General features: G+C 47.8%; 9 protein-coding genes across 9 annotated transcripts; 4 read left to right on the forward strand and 5 right to left on the reverse strand.

Moving 5' to 3' along the window:
* Positions 1-1,381: 1,381 nt before the first annotated feature.
* Positions 1,382-3,557, reverse strand: F9C07_2158582 (flavin-containing monooxygenase). The gene is made up of 2 exons (XM_041292149.2): positions 3,138-3,557; positions 1,382-3,076 (listed from the first exon to the last, which is right to left on the reverse strand). The coding sequence occupies exons 1-2, from the start codon at positions 3,206-3,208 to the stop codon at positions 1,681-1,683; spliced, it is 1,467 nt and encodes a 488-aa protein (XP_041146497.1). The 5' UTR covers positions 3,209-3,557; the 3' UTR covers positions 1,382-1,680.
* On the forward strand, positions 1,382-7,392 carry F9C07_2091057 (uncharacterized protein; the record flags this gene model as incomplete). The annotated part of the gene is made up of 3 exons (XM_071508871.1): positions 1,382-4,216; positions 4,275-6,957; positions 7,139-7,392. The coding sequence occupies exons 1-3, from the start codon at positions 3,830-3,832 to the stop codon at positions 7,390-7,392; spliced, it is 3,324 nt and encodes a 1,107-aa protein (XP_071366545.1). The 5' UTR covers positions 1,382-3,829.
* Positions 7,393-8,427: 1,035 nt separating this feature from the next.
* On the reverse strand, positions 8,428-9,782 carry F9C07_10678 (NADH pyrophosphatase I of the Nudix family of hydrolase; the record flags this gene model as incomplete). The annotated part of the gene is made up of 3 exons (XM_041285965.1): positions 8,428-9,134; positions 9,188-9,634; positions 9,686-9,782. 3 exons carry the CDS (start codon positions 9,780-9,782, stop codon positions 8,428-8,430), a joined length of 1,251 nt encoding a protein of 416 aa, XP_041146499.1.
* A 118-nt stretch (positions 9,783-9,900) lies between these two features.
* On the forward strand, positions 9,901-13,167 carry F9C07_2257135 (glutamine-dependent NAD(+) synthetase; the record flags this gene model as incomplete). Its single annotated transcript, XM_041292136.2, has 14 exons — positions 9,901-10,274; positions 10,347-10,465; positions 10,522-10,672; positions 10,721-10,779; positions 10,845-11,034; positions 11,085-11,110; positions 11,172-11,263; positions 11,316-11,480; positions 11,532-11,944; positions 12,003-12,337; positions 12,385-12,418; positions 12,463-12,505; positions 12,582-12,999; positions 13,058-13,167. The coding sequence occupies exons 1-14, from the start codon at positions 10,246-10,248 to the stop codon at positions 13,165-13,167; spliced, it is 2,184 nt and encodes a 727-aa protein (XP_041146500.1). The 5' UTR covers positions 9,901-10,245.
* Positions 13,168-13,561: 394 nt separating this feature from the next.
* F9C07_10676 (uncharacterized protein) lies at positions 13,562-15,040 on the reverse strand (the record flags this gene model as incomplete). The annotated part of the gene is made up of 1 exon (XM_071507470.1): positions 13,562-15,040. One exon carries the CDS (start codon positions 15,038-15,040, stop codon positions 13,562-13,564), a length of 1,479 nt encoding a protein of 492 aa, XP_071366546.1.
* Positions 15,041-15,421: 381 nt separating this feature from the next.
* On the reverse strand, positions 15,422-17,200 carry F9C07_2068463 (uncharacterized protein; the record flags this gene model as incomplete). The annotated part of the gene is made up of 5 exons (XM_071508738.1): positions 15,422-15,516; positions 15,570-15,980; positions 16,040-16,399; positions 16,475-16,807; positions 16,840-17,200. 5 exons carry the CDS (start codon positions 17,198-17,200, stop codon positions 15,422-15,424), a joined length of 1,560 nt encoding a protein of 519 aa, XP_071366547.1.
* A 915-nt stretch (positions 17,201-18,115) lies between these two features.
* F9C07_10674 (uncharacterized protein) lies at positions 18,116-19,205 on the forward strand (the record flags this gene model as incomplete). Its single annotated transcript, XM_071507469.1, has 2 exons — positions 18,116-18,226; positions 19,063-19,205. Exons 1-2 carry the CDS (start codon positions 18,202-18,204, stop codon positions 19,203-19,205), a joined length of 168 nt encoding a protein of 55 aa, XP_071366548.1. The 5' UTR covers positions 18,116-18,201.
* An 819-nt stretch (positions 19,206-20,024) lies between these two features.
* On the forward strand, positions 20,025-20,384 carry F9C07_2232897 (uncharacterized protein; the record flags this gene model as incomplete). The annotated part of the gene is made up of 2 exons (XM_071509922.1): positions 20,025-20,257; positions 20,324-20,384. 2 exons carry the CDS (start codon positions 20,025-20,027, stop codon positions 20,382-20,384), a joined length of 294 nt encoding a protein of 97 aa, XP_071366549.1.
* Positions 20,385-20,793: 409 nt separating this feature from the next.
* On the reverse strand, positions 20,794-23,374 carry F9C07_10672 (RNA polymerase II transcription initiation; the record flags this gene model as incomplete). Its single annotated transcript, XM_041292204.1, has 3 exons — positions 20,794-23,129; positions 23,185-23,295; positions 23,347-23,374. 3 exons carry the CDS (start codon positions 23,372-23,374, stop codon positions 20,794-20,796), a joined length of 2,475 nt encoding a protein of 824 aa, XP_041146503.1.
* Positions 23,375-23,427: the final 53 nt, after the last annotated feature.

The raw sequence follows: 23,427 nt of genomic DNA on the forward strand, positions 1-23,427 counted from the left end.
GACGGGCTTTGGTTCAGGAGTTGAATGGAAGGATTTATTGATTCCTGTGACGTACTCGGGTGTGATTCTGGCACAGTAGACCTCAATCGACCAGCTTTAATGTGGCCTTTCGAGAGGCAGTTCCCAGATAGTAGTATCTGGGATATCAAAGAACTAAGCCCGGATCGACAGCTTTCTGATGAGGGGATGTGTTGTGAATCGGAAGGTCTTGACAAAGGATACTGGAACGATTTCTGGCTTTCTGAAAGGGCCAACGTAACGGACGGAGTCTCTATAATTCCGTCCACTTCCCCGCGCAGGCCACAGGCTGGTATGCCGGATGGTTCTTCGATGCTGGGCGATGCGATTGACTTGGATTGTTGAGATCCTTGGGAAGCCTCAGGCGTCAATAGGTTGCCAGATCTTAGTACTTCACTTTCACTAGCAATAGCTGAAGTTCCTCTGGGGCTGTGTGTAGTCTGTGTTGCAAGATAACCTTGGACCTCACCAGGAAGCAAATACTCCAGCGGGATAGCAGTACTCGGGCTATACTCAAACACACACGCAGCGTCAGACAATGCAGCTGCTGAGGCAATCGGTAGAGTCAAGTCACCGTGCCGGTGTGTAGGGGCTGTGATAGGCGTTACTTGCTTTGACTCTGGAACTTCAGTCCATCGGTTGGCTTCCAGAGATGGGCGTAGCTCAGATACAGAATCGAAAGGTACAAATAATGGTGAGCTCTCACGTTGTTCCAAACGCTGGTCAGAAGAGTCGATGGACTCTACACTATAACCTTGAGAGAATTGGATAGCTGGCTGTGTTTCTGAGATTTCAGTAAGATGACTATCGGCCTGGGACTGGCGGTGTCTCCTTTTCTCCTCCCAGACCTGAATTGCAGCGTCGTTGGCGTGTTCCTTTGGCTCCTGATTATTGGATGCCTGTTAGATGACACCCCCTTCCAGGAAGTCCCCTATAACTATATGAGGTGGTGTATTAGACTGTGCTCAGCTTACCCAACTAGGTGACCAAGGCCCCTCCCAATCAATAAGATACTGAGATTCTGTTTCGTCAAGAATACAGTTGATATACCATTCGTCTTCGGCTAAAGCAGAACTTTCGTTGTCGTTTTCTTCGTCACTTGTTATGACGGGGTGCGTATTTTTGTACCTCTTTTTCCTATATTTATCTGATGAATGTGTTGATACAGCAGAGGAGATCTTGCGCTTGCGCCACATTATGCGCGTCCCGAGAGCATCGCCGAAGTAAAGCAATCCATGGTGGGAAGATGATGTAGTAAGCGCGCAGTAAAGAGAGATATAAGTGGGGACTATTTGGGAAATAAAACGCTTGTGGAGGTGAGCCGTAACTGACACAAAGCGCAACAATGAAGAAACCGGAGAAGTGAATGGGAGTATGAAATTCGGTCTGAACTCGGACGACGGGGGATAGCTGCGCGGATGATCGCCGACACGTGATATCTTATCAGTGCCCAACTCCACTATGACGGATGCTCACTCTTTCCTCGGTACCGAATACTCAATCTAACTATATCACGCAGATGAGTTCGATATGGCCCTTAAATTCATCATCTATTTCTAATGATGCCCTGGAGGTAGACTGCGACACCCCTGGTATCAGACTTTTGTCGACAAATACAGTGTATGTAAAACCAATGTGTATCTAGTATCTAATGTCTATACTTCAGAGATGTGCCTGCTCTTTTCTAAATTTCTCAAAATCGTAGCCCAGCTGCTCGATGCTTTTGAATTTGTGTCGCTCATCTCCTTTTCCAATAAACGTTCTTCTTATCTCAGGAAACAGCTGTCGCATCCATCTCTCCCTCTCCCCCCAGTAGTTGCCTTGTTTACCGTTTCCGTTGTCGGGCAACCCTTGGCGCGGTTCAGCACTGCCTGCCCATTTGTATAGTAGATTCATATAGTCCGCGTCCAATGGAAAATGTAGAAGGTGGAATGCTGTTCCATTCCCCTTTTTAATGACAGTGTCATCCTCCCAGGCCTTCATTTCAGCTGCGTCTGGTAGAGTAAGTCGTCCAGACCAGACACGAGCGAAGACAGCAGCCTGATTCTCGGACAAGGGCAAAGGTATTACCCTTTGGGGCAGAACAGGGAAAACGAGCGTGGGGTTGTGGATATAGAACAGATGTTGGTAGGTGTTCAGCACCCTCCGGCCATCCGTAATAACAGGAGGGTCCAGTGACGATAGAAAGGGGAAAGAGTACAGGTAGCCAGTGCAGAACACAATTGCATCAATGTCATTCTCAATCCTACCATCAGCGAAGCGAACCGCCCTTTTGTATTCGGTTGGTGGTAAGAACTCCACAATTTCTGGGACATAATCCTTGTCTGTGGCGTTGGACGGCATCAAGTATGACTCTGTTCGCTGGGACGCGAGCACTTTGCCCTGGCTCAGTCTGTTTATTTGGCTGCCAATATCGATTCCTGATGCAGAACCTCCTACAATGATCACCTTCTTTCCGCGGAAAGGTTCAGGTGAGTCATACAACTTGGCGTGGGAAATAATGCCCGGATAAGTCTCATTCCAGATCTTGATACCCGGTATATCTGGAGTGTACGGAACATCATAATGCCCACTAGCCACAACCACAGCATCATATGTATCGGTCCTGCCGACCCCGGTTCGCAAATTCTTCGTTGTTACAGCCCAAGCATCTGCCCCGGAATCACCAGACTTGATATTCACAACTTGGGTGTCAAGGTGAATATAGTCTTGCACATTTTCTGCGTACTCGTCCAGATACTCCTTCACTGTAGAGTACTTCGGCAACACTTGGGCGTCAGGGGGAAATGGCTTGTCCCCGTAGGCCATTAATTCCTTTGGAATGTTGGTATCTAATGTACTATAAATGGGCGATATAAAAGCTGGCTCTAGTGGCCCCTGGATGTCTGCTGTGGGATGCCATATCGGTTCATCGCCAGGTTCGTTCGGGTCAAGTTGCGGCACAGGCACCAATGTGCTCTGTTTGAGAGCTGGTGGAGTATAATTCCATACCCCACCGACAGCACTTCTCTTCTCAAAAACATCAATCTTGGTGAAAGCCTTCTCTGCAAGAAGATACCTGATGAATCGTGAGTGAGACAATCTCAGGGTGAGTATGGCACTCAAGATTTGCTTCATACTTCACAGCAGATAGGCCTGACGGCCCTGCACCGATAACAGCCACCCGGCGGATTTGCTTTGAGATCGTCATGCCGAACGTCCATTAACAGCAATGAAGTTTGGCGTCAGGATTTTAGTTACTCGATGTAGCTCAGTTGGTGATCAGACGATCTGTTTTCTGTTATGGAGTTAAATCACCCCGCCGGGCAATGTCGTGATCTACTACTAGTAACATTTACCACCTTAGGTTACTGTACAGCATGGGGCCTCGGATAACATCGTAAACTTTGGTATAAACCAGGGTTTGGAATGGAAGGAAATAAGATTTCTTCACAATGATTCATAAACTTTTATTGATCGGCTTAGAAATTTTTTTTTTTTTTTTTCATAAAATCAAAGACTTATTGAGTTGTGTAACCATGTTCATGCGGTTACATGAATTACACAAACTTCTCTTCCTATGACTACCGAGGCCATGAACGCCCTACGTAATATTACAGCTCCAATACTGTTCCGCAAGCTCCAGATTGTCAGGTGAAGTCACCCGTGCTTTGCTCCTGCCGCCTTTTGAACACAAGCTATCGCTAAACAAAACTACCTCTATCTTTACTGCGAACACACATCTGTCAGGTCACATAGCATTGGTTGCAGGCAATGCAGTAGTCATCAGTGATGCTATACCAAAGGTGTAAATCCATTAGCAGCTGCAGTGATGGATGCTAACGAGCAGTTTCCAACCTCCGAGCCCTTACGTGCGAGTCGCATCCCTATCGCGCAGCTTTCTCCATCACTTGAACACTTCTCCGAGAGCTCTATCCATGCATCCGTTACTCTTTTGTGGCCTTATTCATCATCGACAAAATCCCTCAGTCTCTTATTAGCAGAGCCAGACTTTCGCCTGCGTCACTCAAATGGACAAGTAAAGGCAGTTTTCCACGGGCACATCGCAGAAAGTGTGGCTCAATCTCATATTGGAATCGGCGATTCTGTTTATTTAAGTCTGAATGGAGCAAGGTTGTCGGATAATGTGACAGCGCCTGGAACCCCTGGCAGAAGCGTGGCATGGGATATGCACTTCGATGATCGTGTGTTTCTCGAGGTACTGCGACTGAGAAGTTCTCAAGAAAATGTGGTGATCTCACTGACTAGATATCCAGATATGGCGCTCATTGAATCATTTGTCGACTGTGAAAGTTGACCCTCCTACCCCCTCACCGAATGATACTACAGATGCGCCACCGGCCACCCCCATTGCCAAGGGCTACGATCGTTCTGATAGAAATCTTTTGATTGATGGGTTGAGCTCATGGCAGTCACCAGCCTTTCTAGGGCGATCGCGCACAGCCTTAGGAGGCTTGGCCGATTCAGTGTTGGACCAATTCGCCGAGGAGGATGGGTTTGTTCCCGGAAAAGGAAGAAAACGCCCTAGGTTCAGCATGCGAAGCAGCGAGTGGCGAGTAATCGACGAACCCGAAAGCCCGGGTGAAAGGGGCGAAGTCCCGGACTGGACTCATATTTTCGATGAAGATTGGGGAAGTGAACCAGAGCCTGGCCCGGACGGCCTCTCCGAAACAGAGGAGAGGCCACCGGATGCCACTAAAATTAAAAACACTGGAATAGACTCGGAGGAGGTATCCCTTACTGTTCCAGCTTCGGAGGCTGATGTTGCGATGGAAAATGCTTCGCTGGCATCTTCTAGGACCAGTCCGGAACGACATATCGCTCAGACCGCAGACGGGATAAGGCTTCCTCCACATAGTATTTCTGGAATAGCCGAGTTCTCGCGCAAACGGGGTGTTCTAAATTGTTCTGCCCACCTTCCGATAGAGACTCCTCGGCTACACCCTATTCCCTCCCCCGGACTCCCCGTTCCTTCGCCGCTCATTACTATGTCAAACAGTCCACAGGGATATTTCACACCAGCCGCAGCCACGGCGCATTCTCACACCAGCCAGATACCCACAACCTTATCCCGGGAGGTGACAGATTTAGAGAATGAAATACCTGGTGCGCAGCCGGATACTTCGCAGACACCGGAATGTAAAGAGACAGTCATTACTTCAGGAACAGAAGATCGCGCAATTGGTGTTCCCGAATTCACATCGGAGTCAAATTCCACGAAGATTACCCTCAAAGCTACAAGCCAGCCACATACGATGGCTAATACTGGGTTAGAAGGGCTATTACCTGACGAAGACTCGAAAGCAGCCGCTGAACCTGCCCAAGTCCACCAATTTACCCCGCACATATCTGAGAAGGATACGGGGAGACTTGATGGACATCTGGGAGATACTGATCAGTTGAGAAGTCCTAACAGAGTAGGAAATGAATTTGAGCTTGACGAGACGTGCATTGAAGCTCAGATGAAGGCTGAATCGGAAAAAGACAAAGGAGAAACCCATCAGGAGCAAGAAGTGGTTAAGGAGGACAATCTGGAAGATAATGGCCATAGATTTACACGTACCAGTAAAAGTCTTGTTCCTGGGGACACACGGGCAAGTGGTGTAGCCAAGGTGGTTGAATATGGCACCGATGGAAGCGGAGAAGAGGATACAGAGGCACTGGAAAGATCGGGGCACTATCATGACTTGGCGACTCAAAGCGAGACCTACACCCCAGAAACGGATCGTGAGCATCCAACGGGAGTTGCTCATGAAGGAGAGAATAAATGGGAAAGGAAAGAAAGTGAAGGTGAATCTGAAGAAGAGCTAGAAGAGGAAGAAGAACCGGAGGAAGAACAAGCTCAAGGGATTAAAGAAACAGACAGGGAAGGAGATGCAGACAACGAGGAGATGGAAAGGGACGACTTAGAAGCTGAATGGAATGATGAAGAGGGATGGTACGAAGAAGAGGAGGAGGAGGAGGAAGAAGAAGAAGAAGAAGAAGAAAAAGAAGAAGAGGAAGACGAAGAACAGGAAGAAGGCGAAGAAGCCGAGGATATGTACGAAGATGAATACGGTGATGGTGCTGAATCTGAGATCGTATCGGACCAAATGAGTATTGATACGCCTACCCAGCCACCTGCCATGAAGAATGTGCACCCGGAAGTCATCGTTCTAGACAGTGACAGCGAAGATGAAGCCACGCCTGCTTCCCAGGCTTACCCCATGACCACGTCAAGAGATGAAGCCAGTACACAGGAGATTGAGTCATCCGAACCTGAAACATCTGCTTCCGAAGAGGGCTCCCTAAGATCAAGACGTTCAGATAACTCAGAAAGCTCAGAGGATGAAGAGGACGAAAATTGGTCTGATGAAAACTCGGAAGATGAGCAGCTGTTAGATGAGACTGGAGGAGAGATGATGGAGGATGAACGTGGACGAGCGAATGGCGAACAGCAAAGAGCCGGGCATGCTGTAGACGAGCTCTCTGACAATGGAAGTACGAGGGGCGAGCAGGTGGATGAGGACTCGGTTGATGCACATGAGGAATACCAAGCTGACAACGAAGTAATGAAAGAACAACCCGAAACCAAAAGGGGCCAGGTGTCAGTATCACAGCCCATGGATATTAGGGATGCGGGTTCCGATACTGATGAACCAACGCCTCAGCATTACCAATTGGGACATACAATTAGGGCCTCATTTCATGATTCTGAGCAGAGAAATCTTGATTATCACGCATGTACCATGGCATCCGCTCAAGATCCTCATTCCGACTCTAGAACTACTTTACACGAATTTGAGACAGTGATCGACCCGGAGTTGCAAAACATTGGCCTTGCTGAAGAACAAGCAAACAAAGACGTGGAAGAAGAGCATCGTTCAGATTATATTTATGCTGAGCCTAGGCCTGAGGTTCCCGCAAAGATACCTGAGGTTGTTCAAGATATTGATCAAGGTTTGTTTCTTGACGGTACTTCATCTTCACAAGCATCGCACGATTCCCGTGAGGCTGTTTCAGAAAAGTCTCCGCAATTGCAGCATTTGATACCAATGGATACTCAACTCGCAGAAGTTGATCAACCCTCTGTGGATTTCACTACTACTGGGATACTTCCTACATCTGAACACGTACAAAGAAAAACAACTGTACAATCCCAAGGCCAAATGCCACCAGCGATTCAAATTGGGACAATTGCGCCAGCGGAACGACATCTCAATGTCGCTGAAGACGTTGAGCATGAAGCACGTCTCGTCCCTCCCCAGCGGGAGGGAGAGCATGAACTCGAGGAATTTTCTGCGGATGGAGATGTGGGAACGCCAGCGTCTTTCAGTGGAGACCCAGCCCAAGCAGATGAGCTTTATTCAGATGATGAATCCGTTGGAGATCTAGACGAAGTCCACCTCATTGGAATAGACCGCCATTATCCCGGCCTGCACAGCCAACTCTCCTATCTTGCTCCGTTGGCCACTCTTGTCGATCACTACAATGCATTGGTAGATACCATATCTGTTGTGTCGGAAGTCCAACCTGTGTTCCGAGCGGCATCAGGAAAGAAGGATTTTATCTTAACCCTTCAACTCACTGATCAATCTATGGCTGGAACCACTCTCTATGCGCAGATTTTCCGACCTTCCAAAGTAGCACTTCCCTCAGTGGAAGAGGGGAACGCTGTCTTGTTACGCAACTTCAGAGTCAAGAGTTTCAATCGCTCCATAATGCTTATCAGCCTTGACACCAGTGCCTGGGCTGTTTTCAAAGGCTTAGATGATAAAGCACTGACTCATGACCCCCCAATTGAATACGGGAGCGAAGAGGAAGCCTGCGCCACTGATCTGCGCCAATGGTACCAAGAGACTGGTATGGCCATGGTGGCAGATAACCAGCTACAAGCCTCCATAAACAGGGAAAGTAGAGAAGGGACACCCACTAGCAGCGCTGCACTTAGCGATTCAGGGAGCATCGAGTCGACACTGCGCGACGCACGCGGAGAATCGTCTTTCTCGAGTCGGGGCTCGCGGCGGGGCAAAAAGTCCCATCGGAGAATAACAATTCATGAGTTGAGAGATGGAAGGAGATACACCGAGGTTGGCTCACCGTCTGGAAAAGAGAGTATACACGAACTGCGAGACGGAACCGTTTATGCCAATTTGTGAGGAAAACTTGGGTACCAGATTAGATCCTTCACACTCGATGGGTTGTTTGACTCTTTATTTTTGATTTTTGTATATAAGCCTTCATGACGAGTTCACCAGTCTAGGTCTTGGACTGAAAAATGAACGACACAATTTTTGTCTACGATCTTTGCATGGCCCAAGAAGATGGTACTCACCAATCATCACATTTGAAGCAAGTCTCTCTATGCTGTAGTCTATGATATTCAAAACGCAAACCAGACAGGCTGCGGAAGCTTAAAGAACTTAACGTCTACATTTTTGAAGTCTTGTCTCCTGCCAAGAGATCCATGTTGATAGCTGCTCTGATCAGTTGATTCGCGATAGCAGTTGGCGGCGGAAGTCTCAACCCTCCCTCTTTGTACTCCGGACCAGCCTTATCACCCAGCGCACTTACACCTATTCTCAAAGCCTCCTCGACTTCCTCGACGTCAAACCATTTCGCATCTTCCAGCTCAGGATCGTGGCTTAGGTTGATCGTTTCATGAGCAGGATCACTAACCTGTGCGATTGCTCCAATCATGAGATTTGCTGGGTAGGGCCAAGGTTGAGATGAGTGAATAATGACACGGGAAAGAGTGACACCCGCCTCTTCCCACACCTCCCTCCGGACAGCGTCTTCAACCGACTCTGCTGGTTCAATGAAACCGGCAAGGGTTGAATACCAGTTGGGCGGATAGCGTTTTGAGCGACCAAGCAGAACCCGCTTGGCATCGGTTGAAAGAACGGCCACAATGATTGTTGGATCGGTACGTGGAAAGGAGAGATTGGAAAGAGTAGTGCGCGTGTTGCAGGCAGGTCGTTCGGCTGGTTTTCCCTCCGCGACACGGGCAACGTCTGTAGGTGGACAGGCACGCTTGGTACCGGAATTTACAGAGAGCGTCGGATGGCCGCAAGTGCCACAGAAGCTATTACGATTATTCCAATCCATGAGAGCGCGGGACTGGGCATAAATGGCAGCTTGGATGCGGTGAGTAAACGAAGTCTGCTCTCTAGATTTCAGCAAAGCTTACCTTCGTCAGCTGAAAAGGTCATGACCACTCTCGACTGGAAGAAGCTCAACCCCTTTTCCTCCATGGCGCTAATCACAGCTTTGGAATTGGTCTGTTGCTCTTCATCCCCCTTTGGGGTTACGTCAAGAGCAAAGAAAGGTGCACCGGTATAGATCTTCCAAGCGAGCCCATCTTGCTTACGGCTCTCGTCCAGTCCAAGGAAGATTAGCTGCGCGGTGGTTTTCCGTGAGTCATATTCCTTGATTGTCTCCTCTTCTGTCTTATCATAAATCGTCTCAGGAACAAGCTTTTCGACTTCATTATAGTGAGCATAATACAATTCCGAAGGAGACTTTGTAAGGGGTGCAAGGTCCTTCAGAAGTACGAAGCGGGTGGAAGGATGTTTGATAGCTGCCGAAAGGAAAGCATGCTCGGTCCGCAGGAACGAGAGCCGATTTAGAGGCGAGCCTAGTAATATTAGTATCGAAACGGACTGTTTAGTCAGAGCCGGTGGCCTACTGGAGAAGTAATTTACGGTTTCTCTCCCAAATTGTCGAGAGAGCATTGACTCAGCTTGCGTATGGGCAGGAGTTGGAATCTGGGGGTGACTGGTCATAATGAATCTTATGCACGAATCAGATCAGTGAGCGGATTGGGGTGAAAAATCTATACCGGTAACTATGTAGAATGCCAAAAGAGGGGGCAAGCAGAGTAGAAATCGCAAGCGCAAATGTAGACGCCCTGATAACCAGTGATTAATCAGCTGCTTCTCATAACTTATCCGAGGATCAACACGCCGGCAAATGACGTATTCCGGATACTATCACCGCATGCATTTCAGAGATCTTTACTATGAATGCTCCGGTAATACAAAAACCACAGCGGGGTACGAGGGGGAAGCTCCCCACACACGTGACCTGCATCATTGTCGTCCATCTCCAATTCAATTCTTATCGCCGGGAAAGCGCGCATGAACTTGTCTCTTGTGTGCGCTTTGAACGATTTGCTGACAAGATACGGGTTCGGGATCTAGAGATCGGAAATTGGTCACTAATTGAGATTGTCCCCATTCATTCAACATGGGCCACCTTGTCACTCTTGCAACATGGTAGGTACTACATTCGAGCAATTCCTTGCGCCATCTACTTACAAGGTTGCGCTAATTTGTCTTACCTGTCAGCTCCCTTAACCAATGGGCCCTTGATTTTGAAGGCAACTGCGAACGAATTATTGAGAGTATCCGTCAGGCTAAGAAAGCTGGAGCTACTCTACGCGTCGGTCCTGAACTAGAAATCACCGGTAACATGAATATTGGCCATGACTACAAAGTTCGATTCATTGATACGTTTATTTAGGATATGGTGTTCTTGATGGATTCCTCGAGGGCGATACGTTCCTCCATTCGTGGGAGATGCTGGCTCGTATCATTGACCACGCTGACTGTCAAGACATTGTGGTGGACGTAGGTATGCCTGTTCGGCATAGGAATGTGCGATACAATTGCCGGTGGGTGATTTTCAACTTGGTAAACAGGGTCTTGCTAATATTTCCAAGCGTGATCTTTTATAACCGCAAGATCATTCTGATTCGCCCGAAGATGTGGCTTGCGAATGGTTTGTTCATACCTTATCCCAACACAGTTCGTCTTGTTCTTTGCTAACGTTTGTGAGTTAATCAGATGGAAACTATAGAGAAATGCGGTATTTTACTCCATGGCAGCGCCCCCAAGAGATTGAAGATTACTATCTTGAATCAATCGTTGGTAAAATAACAGGCCAGTATAAAGTTCCTTTCGGAGACGCAGTCATCAGCACAAGAGATACTTGTCTAGGTTTAGAGACATGCGAAGAGCTATTCACTCCTAATGGGTACGCACTTCAACTACGTAATTGTGACTATCATGCTAACATATATGTAGGCCTCATATTCCTTATGGTCTTGCCGGTATGGCCATCATTGCAAGATGTAGCTCTATTCTGGTAGAGACCACTGACCTCTCCGATAGGTGTGGAGATCATTTCCAATTCGTCAGGAAGCCATCACGAGTTAAGGAAGCTTGACACCCGTATCAACTTGGTTACGCAGGCTACGAAACTGGTGAAGTTACCCACAAAGATAGTATTAATTCCGTAGGCTGACGGCCTTTTAGAGTGGAGGCATTTATCTATATGCGAACCAGCAAGGCTGCGATGGTGATAGACTGTATTACGATGGCTGCGCAATGATCGTCGTCAATGGCAATATTGTGGCCCAGGGGTCTCAATTTTCCTTGAATGATGTCGAGGTTGTTACGGCTACAGTCGATATAGAAGAAGTCCGGTCCCCAAAGTTCTGGCTCTTGTAGCCAAAAGCTAACTTCGTATAGGTCCGGACGTATCGTTCTAGTGCTAGTCGTGGTATGCAAGCCAGCAAACAAACACCATTTGTTCGTCTTGACCTCGATATGAGGCTCTCTCGTCAAAACGAAGAAGCTGATCCCGGCCTTGCCCCATCTGAGGCCATTGCGCCCCGCTACCACGCTCCTGAAGAAGAAGTTGCACTCGGTCCAGCTTGTTGGCTTTGGGATTACCTCCGAAGGAGTGGTGCCGCTGGATTCTTCCTTCCGCTCAGTGGTGGTATTGACAGTTGTGCTACTGCCATTATTGTACATTCGATGTGTAGAGAAGTCATCAAGGCAGTGTCAGAAGGAAATGAGCAGGTTATCAAAGATGTCCGCAGGCTGTGCGCTGAGCCTGCGGATTCCACCTGGCTTCCTACTACGAGTCAAGAAGTGTGCAAGTAAGACTGGACTTGCCGAACTTCTAGCCTCTAACCAAGCATGCTAATTCTCTCTTAGCCGCATCTTCCACACCAGCTATATGGGCACCCAAAATTCCAGTAAGGAGACAAGGGACCGGTCAAAGAGGCTTTCAACCGACATTGGATCTTATCATGTCGACTTCAACTTTGATACAGTTGTGACTTCCTTGACGAATTTGTTCACGATGGTTACCAACTTCCAGCCTAAGTTCAAGGTTCATGGTGGTAGTCGGGCAGAAAATCAAGCGCTACAGAACGTTCAAGCCCGCTTAAGAATGGTGCTTTCGTACTTGTTTGCATCCTTGCTTCCTACAGTCCGGCAGCGACCAGGTGGAGGCGGACTGCTTGTCCTGGCATCATCAAATGTAGATGGTAAGTGGTCTCTCCTAAACATACTGGATTTCGCTAACTGTCAGCAGAATGGTATATACAACTTCACCCCTTTAGCCCCAAGTACTCATGTATAGGATTTGTTCAATACTGACCGGAATACACAGTTTGCGTGGCTATTTAACTAAATACGATGCCAGTAGCGCAGATGTATGCCTTAGCCCTTTCTCTTGCCTGGCGCTCTTCATACGGGGCAATTTGATGCTAACAGTAAAACCTAAACTAGTTGAACCCAATTGGCTCTATCAGCAAAGTCGACTTGAAGAAATTCATCGCCTGGTCTCGGGATTCGTTTGAATTGCCTATTCTTCACGAATTCCTGAATGCCACCCCAACTGCCGAGCTGGAACCGATAACATCCACGTACGTCCAGTCAGACGAAGCGGACATGGGTGTAACGTACGCTGAGTTGTCCACTTTCGGCTACCTGCGTAAGATCGCGAAACTAGGACCTTGGTCCATGTACGAAAGATTGCTCCATGTGTGGGGTAATGAGTACAGCCCGCGCGAGATATATGAGAAAACCCGTCATTTCTTCTACAATTATGCCATTAACCGTCATAAGATGACCGTACTTACCCCTAGTTATCATGCGGAACAGTACTCTCCTGATGATAACAGGCATGACCTCCGACAGTTCTTGTGTAAGTAGTCTTGGGCAGTTGAGTTGACAATTTCTAAAGCCTGCTAATGCGCCACTAGACCCCTCTTTTACATGGGCATACAAGAAGATGGAAGACAGTGTCAAGTACTGGGAATCAAAAGGGTGGACTGCTGGAAAAGCACAGAAGAAGAACGTCAAGGCAGACTAGATGGATTTAGCTTAGCTACCAGTAATCTGAACGCGGTCATGTGTGTTTTTAAGGAATAAATACTAAGAGATACATGCCATGGAACATTAGTTGAGATGTGTAAGATCTGGAAGATATTGCCCCTTGAAAAGACCACTTAGCATAGCCAGGTAACCAGTACACGGCATAAGAGTTGAATATATGAGACTAGCATAATGTTTGCTAGGGGAGTTATTTTGAAAAAGGTTATGTGGGAAATTGGAATAGGAACAGTTCATAAGACGCCAACTGGGAAAACGCAGCGCTAAGCAGACAAGACATAGAAAAGGAATAAAAGGCGGGTGAGTAAAGGAGAGTAGTGTGAAAGAAAGCATAATCAGAGGAAAGGAATGATGAAAATCTAAGATCTCTCGACCTATTCACCCTTCCAGAACCAGCCGCTCGGTTTTTCATCAGACGGAGCTCCCTCCGGATTAGTGGGTTCCCGATTGACCTGCAGAGGATTGACCACCTCGATAGATTCATTGCTCTCTTCCCGGCCATCTGCGAACTGCTGAGTCTTTAGGGTCTTTGTCTGAATCGATCCATCAGGAAGCCGGATACGCTCTGTTGAAGTTTTGGTGGATATGACGTAGTGTTTGTTCTCCGCCACCGAGTGGTTGGTCTCCACAGGAGAGGTATTGGTGGACGGTTTTGAGTCTGTCTCTGAAACAGTCTTCTGGTGTTCGCCAGACACCTGGTCTAGGCTGCTTTCTGTATCTTCAGCCCAGTTTGCTTTCCGTGATGATACTCTGTTATCTGGGGTTCTGTATCTATCTTCAAGAAGAAGGCGCAGGAGAGGGCTTTCGTGTGCATCCTTGAAAAACTCCCGCTCACGAGCTTCAATGTCCGCAAGGAAACGGTCGTACATATCTAGCTCTGTTACTGACTCAGTCTCAGCGTCGCCCCAACTAATTTCCGCCTTTGTGCTATTAGTCGAGGCTTCCTCCTCAGCCAGACTGCGGCCATCTTCTGTGCTCTTTGGACTATCGAACGTAATAGTCGACCATGGTCGGCCTTCTGTTCCAGAGATGTACTTGAAACGATCCCCAAGACTACCACGTTTGACCAGCCCCTGCAACCAGTCCTTCCCCGATTCCCTCTTGCTGATGTCTGCAGGGTCCCTGTCAAGCATAGGTTTTCCGTTTTCAAGTCGCAAAAGATCCTCAAAAGCCTCCCGCCACTGGGGCTCTGTGGGATCATTTTCAGCAGAAAGGTTCAGAGTAGACATGAGAGACGAGAATACTCCACGCTCACGACTGGACCGATATTGTGCCTGACGCTCCAAATGCAGAGGGGAGTAAGGGCTGAACATGAGGTAGGTAACAGGCCAGGCCGGAGATTCATCGTTTATCATGCTCGAGAACAGGGGCCTATTGTACGGATGGAAGAAACGGGAAGAAACACGATCATCGAACCAGAACCTGTCGAAAAAGGAATCGAAAAAGAAGTCGATATCGAAGGAGTCGTGAGGCAGAGTCTGTCTTCTGGTACGATGGGACTGCCAAGGATCATCTGATCCTGGCCAGCGCGACTTCGATGGTGGATTATCAGTCGACTCGGCTGATGCGCCAGTTTCTGAGCCTGCATAATGGTCTCCTTCGTTGCCGTCACCGCTTCGTCTTTGGCGAGTATACGCGTCTTTGTAGTATCTGTCGTCTGAGAAAATAGACCAATGATCGGGTGGCGGGGCCGTGACCATAGACGGCAGCCCCGTTACTGACTGTAACATGGAGGAAATCTGTTCGTCGGCAAAGCGACGGAAAGCAACGAACGGGTTGTCATCATCGGGCCATAGTTGAGAGCTCTGGGCGGAAGAATCTCTATTGCGGTTTGAATTGTCGTCGCCTGCCATGGCTGGTTCCTCCCCAGCAGAAGGGTCTCGGAAGGGGGACAATCTGATCAGAACAAGAGACAGGTCAAATGGTTCCAGTTGATTTCGATCAGGATGAGATTTCAGATGGAAAGGGAAGAAAGAGGATGGGGGGATGTATGAGACTAAAATAAGCGTTAGCGTGGTGATCGATGAAGCTGTTGGGGATTTATCGCCCCACCTGCTCATCCACAATCACCACGTGATGGCTGCAAACATGGCAAATGCTTTTTCCCTCGACTACTACTCCGTACTCGGTATGTACAACGTTCGCTCACCGAAATATACATTAATTGTTGGACTGACTACATGACATGATATGACACATACAGACATACAAGAGCTACATACGGTCAAAGACGGTCACAGACGGGAGCGGTCTTCAAATTCCTCCCACGCTCCATCGAACCCGGTTGAACGGACCCACACGGAATGTTCATCGGAAGTTGAATCCATCACTATATCCGTCGTCAGCTACGGTTGCCAGGCACGGGTTTCAACTTCGACTCACCCATATTCCCGATCTTCAGCCACATATCGCCGGTGATCGTCAATCCCAAATCGTTGGCTTTGGCCTCGTATGGACGGCAGACTCTCTCTCCGTTCGCTACAGCTCTTACCAATTTACCAATATGTCCATCATCTCTTGGATGTGCGTTGGCATATGCGAAAATATCCTCCCATGTCCTCGAAGCCTGATACTCAGTCACATCATTGAGATACAGCTCGGGTGTATTGCGAGATACATATAGCAATAGGTTCAATCGTCCTTTCCATTCGAGCAGACGTAGCTTGGAGCGCACCTCTAGCCACGGAAGTGAGATGAACTTGGTGAGAAATATCGTCGCATTCATGCCATGTATATAGAAGAAGTCAAACTTAACCTGCTTGGATGGTCGTTGAGCAGTAGCTGTGAAGTAGGCTGAAATGTCGTTACAATCAGTACCCGCTAATGTAGACGCTGGCTTCGTAAGTACTTACCAACCGTGTCGACTATTTCGACAAGCTTTTCTTCTATTTGATCCTCGGAGATGGTGAATTCTGCAGCATGCTTGATCATTTCATCGGGTGCCCGTACAAGGACGCCGTCCCTCATCCTATTCTCATCGTCCCAATGCGCGGAATTCGCTAATTTCTCATTGTTGCGGATTTCCTCCAGGATTTGCAGCAATGTCTTCTTTCCAGGTTTGCCAATGCCCCCCGCTGCTTTTTCGGCGGGTAAGAGAAACATTGGGCCAGTCCAGTCCTCATGAGTAGCAGCTTGGGCAAGGGCCTCTGCTACGATGGCAGGCTGATTGAACTCAATCCCGAACCCCAAGTGGATGAGTGGATGAATGAGACCTAGAGCATTGCAACACAAGTAAGTCCTATAGATACGGAATGCTGCCAACTAGACTGAGATATGCATGCACTCACCTCCAAACAATCTTACGAGCATATCTTCCGCGAGATCATCCCCGGCGAAAATGTATTGGTTAACCACGTTCTCGACACCTTTCGTTTCAATCTCACGTTGGAAATATTCCAAGAAACTGGGGTAATTGTTTCGTTTGCCAAGGCATTCTTTGAATCGAGCCTGGTCATACAAGGACTGAACCACACTGTCATTGGCCGGTAAAGCAGGCCTCTGGTAACTCTTATTTCTTTCAAACGCAGCCTTAATCTCATCCGGGGAAGCCCCGAGGGCAAACATGGTTAAAATATGGTGGACGATGTGGTCTGCTACATTAGCATGGAGATCTTTCACCACTGATAAATATGAGGTATCAAATCGAACATACTGTGGAATCCGGAATCGTTAAAGTAAATATGGTGCTTCTCTAGATTCTCCTGCAAGACTTCGCTAGCAGCTCGAGCAGCGTCCTCTCTAACCCCAGCGGAGTAGACACCGGAGTCAGATGTGGACAGCTCAATCTTCCGTGCCGTGGCCATTGGATTTCGTAGAGCGTTGACACGGTATGTGGTTTCGGAAGAGGCAAGGCGAACCCCTGCTGCTCGATAGTTAGATTTAGCAGCGATTGTGCTGAATAGCGACGAGAATGAGATGCGCCGCAAATGTTGGACAGCCGGAGTATAGCAACTTAAGCGTTGAGAACGGAAACCCCGAGGACGAATGGCTTGAAGCCTCCTCGGCAAATTCATGAAAGCTGGGCAGAAGTGATGGCCAGGCAGCCTTGTCTTATGGCAAGCTTATTTAAGTATACCTAGTTCCAATATGCGGGGACAGGCAGTACTACTACTCCTAGTGAGTTAAAGTGCAGATCAAGGTCGGGCTTCGGGGCTTCGCGACGCCCGAGCGACGTCATATGCAGGCCAGGGCCAATCATTCAAGAAAGGTTGACCAATTTCTCGTATTTTAGCTGTTTGTCTCGTTGCTTCTCATTGAACATGCAGTGAAAAAGGACTTAGTAATCCGGACATCACAACCGAGTCTGGATCGCTTCTCGATCGGGCTGCTTACACATTAACAGCTCTCACCTTTCAACCAAATCCAACGGTCTCGAACATTTCAAGGTCACAAAAGGTTCTGTACAAAGTGGTCTCGTAGTTGTGAATCGCTTTTCTAACGCGCTCCATTTAATTATTGATCAAGACAACTAGCCATACTAGGAGCTAATCGGATAATATCAAGACTCTTGGAAGCGCTTTTCTTTGATATCAAGCCTAGTACGCATATGAATGTTCTTATAATATACTCCTGTAATACCATTCTATCAGGAATTCCCCAGCATAATAACAGAATGGGCAAATCCGTACCACCTGAGCTAGTCAAGTCATATTTCTCCTCTGTTGATTCCTCTGTTGATTCCTCTGATACTTCAAGGATCGCCTCGCTCACGAGCTCGATAGCCTTATGTATCTTCCAGCAACGACCAGCTCGGTGGCCGAACAACTTCAATCCAGAGGCGCCCCCGAAGCTGACGAGCTTCGATTATAAACGAACCCCTTTGACTTTCTTCCCTCTTCTTCTCTCTCCTAGAAAACTTCCATTCACCTGTCTACCACTTCGAGTACTATCACCTAAATCAAACAATACCAACTTTAAAGTCATCAATCATGAAGCTTCTCTATCTAGCACTTCTCCAATTCCCGCCCTATACCTTGCAGCCCCGAGGGCCCCAATAAGTGTCTATCAATCAAGAATGGGCCTTCCGTATGGCAACCCTTGTATGTAGACATGCTCTGTAGCAACTGAGCCCTAACTAATCAAGACAAGTTCACCCTACATGTATTGGTCTCGATAGCTACTGCTGCACCTGGGAGGGATGCCAACGGTGCTGTACCTTCTTGTATTGCTATCTAGACAGAAACCCGGCCGAAGGACGCTGTGTTTCTTACTAAGAACTCTGTGAACACACTGAGGTTGGTCCCTTTTGCGGTCTCTAATTCCCTTCAGCTTCCCAATGCAAACGTTGTCATCTAACGAGCTTCAGCTGATTCTCGGGTCCCCCTAGCTTTCTCCCTCGGTTATCGGTACCTTTAGGTATTATTTAGGGTTTAGCTGGGAATTTGTATTCTCAGAGGGAATATGTCATTATAACTAGGAAAATTCCCAGGTTATTTATACTTTATCGCCCCATTGAGATCCACGCAAGGAAAGAAGAAGCTCTAACAAGCTCTCTGTAGTATGAACTGTAATGACACCGGCCTTGGACTGTCCACTCGGTCATATGGTTATCCTAGTTGACCATTGAGTCCGGGATGAGGGTAAGGGGATAAGGATATAGAGTCTTAAGCAGTAGCCCTTTAGCAAGCCCCGCTTCTCCGAATGGCAGAAACCTGTCATAGTTCAATTCATCTAGTAGAGAGGACAAATCAGCCAGAAAAGAAAATGTGCTCTAAGAGGGGAGGTGGTTTCCCTGTGTATTTGGACTTTGAGTAGTCAGAATAACGCAAACAAGCCAAGAACTCGTTCATAAGATGACACCGTCATAACGACCTTTCCTGGATAGTGGGTACTGTGCCTCAGAGGACAGTAATAGGCAAGTAATAAGATCTTCTAGTCACAGAGTTCACCCTTCAGGAAAAGGTGCAGAAAGAGATGTCAATCAAGGTATCCATCAGTTATCAACCGTGTCCCTTTAACCCAAGACCCGTTCCCAAGACCAACGAATCCTGGAGTCTCCAGCTCAATGACCATAGTTAGGTAATTATGAAAGAACCCACATCGATTAGGCTAAAGACTCTGCAGCACTAGACCAGGGGTAAAATGCTTGGATTTGCCCCAAGATAGAATGTGGGACCCTTGATCCATTTCAACGGCCAAATATGAAGATTACGACCCAGCTACACAATACCACCGAAGTTTACCCCCAAACCATCCGACAAGAGGGGCATACCGGTCCTCAGACCGGTGTATGTCTTGAATAACCTCGGGAGATTTCGACTGAAACTTGAAGACTAGTGTGTGAGAAACTATTGCGGCCGAGTGTATCAGGTAGATGATAAAGATGGTCGGAAGGCTAGCTGTCGTCAACGCGTCTTGGCTCGACTTCTGTTCAAACATCGGAGGATTCATTTATCGACGATCTGTGGGTCTAAGGGTCCGGTTTATAGGCTTTCGATCGAGAAGCTCGCTTTGGCATGCATCTTAATTCTGCTACTATTCCTCCTGAGGAGTGAGGATAACGCATGTAGTATGACGAAACTACTCTACCTGGGAAAGACTAAGATGGATATGCATGTTTAGCATGAAGAGACTATTACTATGATCTACTATCGTGTTTCTTGTTTATAGACCTAAATGACAGCGAGCCCTTTTTGCGTACTCCAGTATTGATTAGCACAGTCCTTTCAATAATAAACTAAGATAGAGCATATAAGAACTCAAGGCCTACCACAAGAAGACACTAGTAGCCAACAAGCTATCCAGTCATTCTTTCTTTATAACCTTTTCTTTCCAAAACCCTACACTCACTCACAACTTTCACCCAATCCACTCATTCAACCTCAATATACTGCAACAATGCGCTTCTTCACCCTCGCAATCACCATCTTCGCAACCAGCACCCTCGCTGCCCCCGCTCCGGCCCCGGCCGCCATCAACCCCGACTGGATGGGAGGCATTCTCAACATCTTCAACAGACCCCACGGCAAAGTCAGCGCTGAAGCCAGTGCTAGTCCTAGTGCCAGCACTGCCAGTTCCAGTGCCGCTGTGACTCCTACTCCCAGTCCCACCGTCGGCACCATTGTCCCGCTGTAAACCTGTCGGTATACTACCTACCCTTGAAGTACATTCTAGCCAGGGCGAACTAACGGCTATAGAAACCAGGCTTGGTGCAAGGGAATCATCGCTGTTGTCAGCTTTCGTGCGGGGTATATTTGATATGGATGAAAAGAAAGGGCGGAACGGAGGACAGGCGTAGCTGTCTCGGTAGCCTCCCAAGTAGCTTTTCTGTTCGATTTGAATGGGATTTCAGGGTGTATATACTTGGTCCTAGGTGCTGCGGTCGGTCAAATTCAATCTTGTTGAGCCTGTCACTGAGGTAGGTCTTGTCCATGGGATATTGTTCGATGCCAACTATTCAGCTGAGTGCCATTTGTAAGAACTTATCATATACATGGATATGGAAGGTATTTGTCAAATTATAGTATGTTTATTATGTATACTTCGTAACTTGATGCAAACTGCTTTTCCAAACAGATATATGACCAATGCAACCCTATTACCAGGAGAAAAAGTACCAATCTGATGAACGAAACTGGCTTCCATCTGAACTGCGCTGGCATCTCAATCAATGCATGCCAAATTCCTCCATTTCCTTCTTCCTCTTCTGACGCTCCCGCTCTATCTTGCGGAACAGTGGATGGTGTCCCACTTTGTCCTTCAGCTGCTTGTTCCTGCTCTTGTTGTACTCAATATATGCCATGTCCTCTCCACCGGCCAAGCCGCTAAGGGTAGCTGCACTGCGTTTGACGGCTCCCTTCTTAGCCCTTGGACCACCAGAACGTTCAGAGAACAAGTCATCAGTTACGGCTTCAACATCCGCAGACGTTTCATTTTGCAGCATGACCTCCTGTAAAAGCTCGCGTCGTTCACTAGGGGTTGCGTAAGCGAGTCCCTCCAGATTTTCAATGCCTTGAAGATGGGTGATAACTTTGAAAGCGTAGCCTTGGTCGACAAGGAAAGCTTGTCGTTTGGAAGAATAGAACATCTCGTCCGTATCTTTTGAAACAAGAGAGTAGAAGAATGCATTGAAGCCCTCGTCGTTACGACGCTTAGCTCGCAGAATTCGGCCCAGCCGTTGAGCTTCTTGACGACGGGAACCGTAGTGTGATGAAATCTGAATCAGACAGGTTGCCTCAGGCAAATCCAAGGATGTGTCTCCGATCTTCGACAGGAAGATGGTGTTGACTTGCTCGTTGTGCTGAAAGTTCTCCAAAATCCGCATACGCTCATTCTGGGGAGTGCCACCATAAATGTACGCCTTATTCAACTTAAGCGCGTAACGCTCAAGAGCATAGACATTATCAGAGAACACAATAACCTTGTCTCCACGCTTTTCATGGTAGTCAATGAGGAATTGGCAAGCTTGAAACTTCCGTGGATTCATGATGTAGAGTAAAGCTGCCTTTCTCGATTTTTCTCTCATATACTCCGAGTAAAATTCCGTAGTCATAGGACACCACACCTCAGCGCATTGGACCTTGGCAATGTGCCCTTGCTCCGCAAGTTCCATCCAGTTCGCTTCGTATAACTTCGGACCAATCAAAAAGTTCAAATCTTTAATCTTGTCATCTTCACGCAAGAGAGTAGCAGTCAACCCGAGCTTGCTTTGGGTCGCGATAGCCGATGTAACTTTACGGAACATAGATGCAGGCACCACGTGCACCTCATCAAGAATCATTAGACCCCATTCACGCGATTGAATCCAGTCCATCATTTTCTGTGCGTCATGAGACCGGGCTCTTGTTTGGGAAACCATTGAATATGTCGAAACAATGATACCGGTCGATCTGCGGAACTTCTCCTTGTTGTCAGAGGTGAAAACAGCAATATCACCTGGGTCAATATTCGACCACCGCAGGAACTCATTTCTCCATTGAACCACAGACATGGAGCTAGTACAAAGAATTATTGTGCCCTTCTTGATAGTGCAAGCAGCCGTGATACCGACTAGGGTCTTTCCGGCACCACAAGGAAGGACAATGATACCACTCTTAGCACGTCCGTTACCGAACATCTTACTCAAGCTCTTCTCCTGATAACTTCGAATTCGAGCTTGCGGCTTCAAGTCGATATCCAAAGTGGGATTGATTTCGTCGTTCCGAAAGTCATACTCTTCTAATGCTGGACACCCCATTGCCTGGCAGCGGGCCTTAACAGGTTCCACTGCTTCATTCGGAATTTCAAAGCTGTGAACCTGAGCTTGCTCTTCATCATCATCTTCATCGCGAATGGCCAAAAGTAAATCATCCTCCTGGCGCTTCTCTCCTTGGTTATCATCTGCCGGTTGCTGCTGGTCCGTACTCTGCTTCACTCCTGCTGCATCCTTGGTACCAGGGATAACAAGTCCACCCATCTTTGGAGCAGCTTGCTGGATGATACCGGCCGACCCGCCCTGAACTCTCTGAGCCCCAATGACTTCATCCTGCAGAAGCATCTGCAACATGGATGGATCGGTACTTTCCACGAAGAAGCGATTATGTTTCAACACGACCTTGATCTTTCCGTATGACTTCGTAAAATCGATGATGAAGGATTTAATTGTATCCGGGAGGGGCGTCTTCGACAACCGGTCAAGGAAGTTGATGATATCCTGAGGCTGGAGACCAACCGAGACAGCCGCATACAAACTGTTTCCCGTCAACCTGTATTCGTGCAGATGGGTCGGACGTGACAGCGGTTCGGCGATGGTGGTCAGGAAATCCTGCGCCTGAGGAGCCAAGGGCGAGAAGCTCTCCAACGTGATGGTTCCTTTCAAAGGGTCGATCCATAGCGGACGGTTTGCGTGATCTGGTTTCAGAGGGAGCGACGAAAAGTCCTTGTAGCCGAAATTTGGATCTTGCTTCTGGACGGCAGAGCTCTTCTTGTTACTGAACGATTCGAGGGAGAACTTGTCAACAACCTCTTGAAGTAAGTCAGCACCTAGGTGGTTACTTTTCAAGAAGTCCACTTGTAATACCTTTCAGGCTATCTTCCTTTGGGTCGTATTCGGAAAATTCATCGCTACTATCGACATCCTGGATGTCAGGTACCGGGGTCGCACGCTTCGAAGCTCTACTTGACCGACCGCCTAACGAAGGTCAGCCCTGTCATCTACCTGATCCCTGGGTGGGAATCATACTGTCGGTTGCCTTGCGCTTAATAGGCATATTTTTGTATTGTGTTATAATCCCCTGAAACCGATGTCTATTGTCTATTGTGC

This window comes from Aspergillus flavus, chromosome 4 (genome assembly GCF_009017415.1).
Source record: "Aspergillus flavus chromosome 4, complete sequence".
NCBI lineage: Eukaryota > Fungi > Ascomycota > Eurotiomycetes > Eurotiales > Aspergillaceae > Aspergillus > Aspergillus flavus.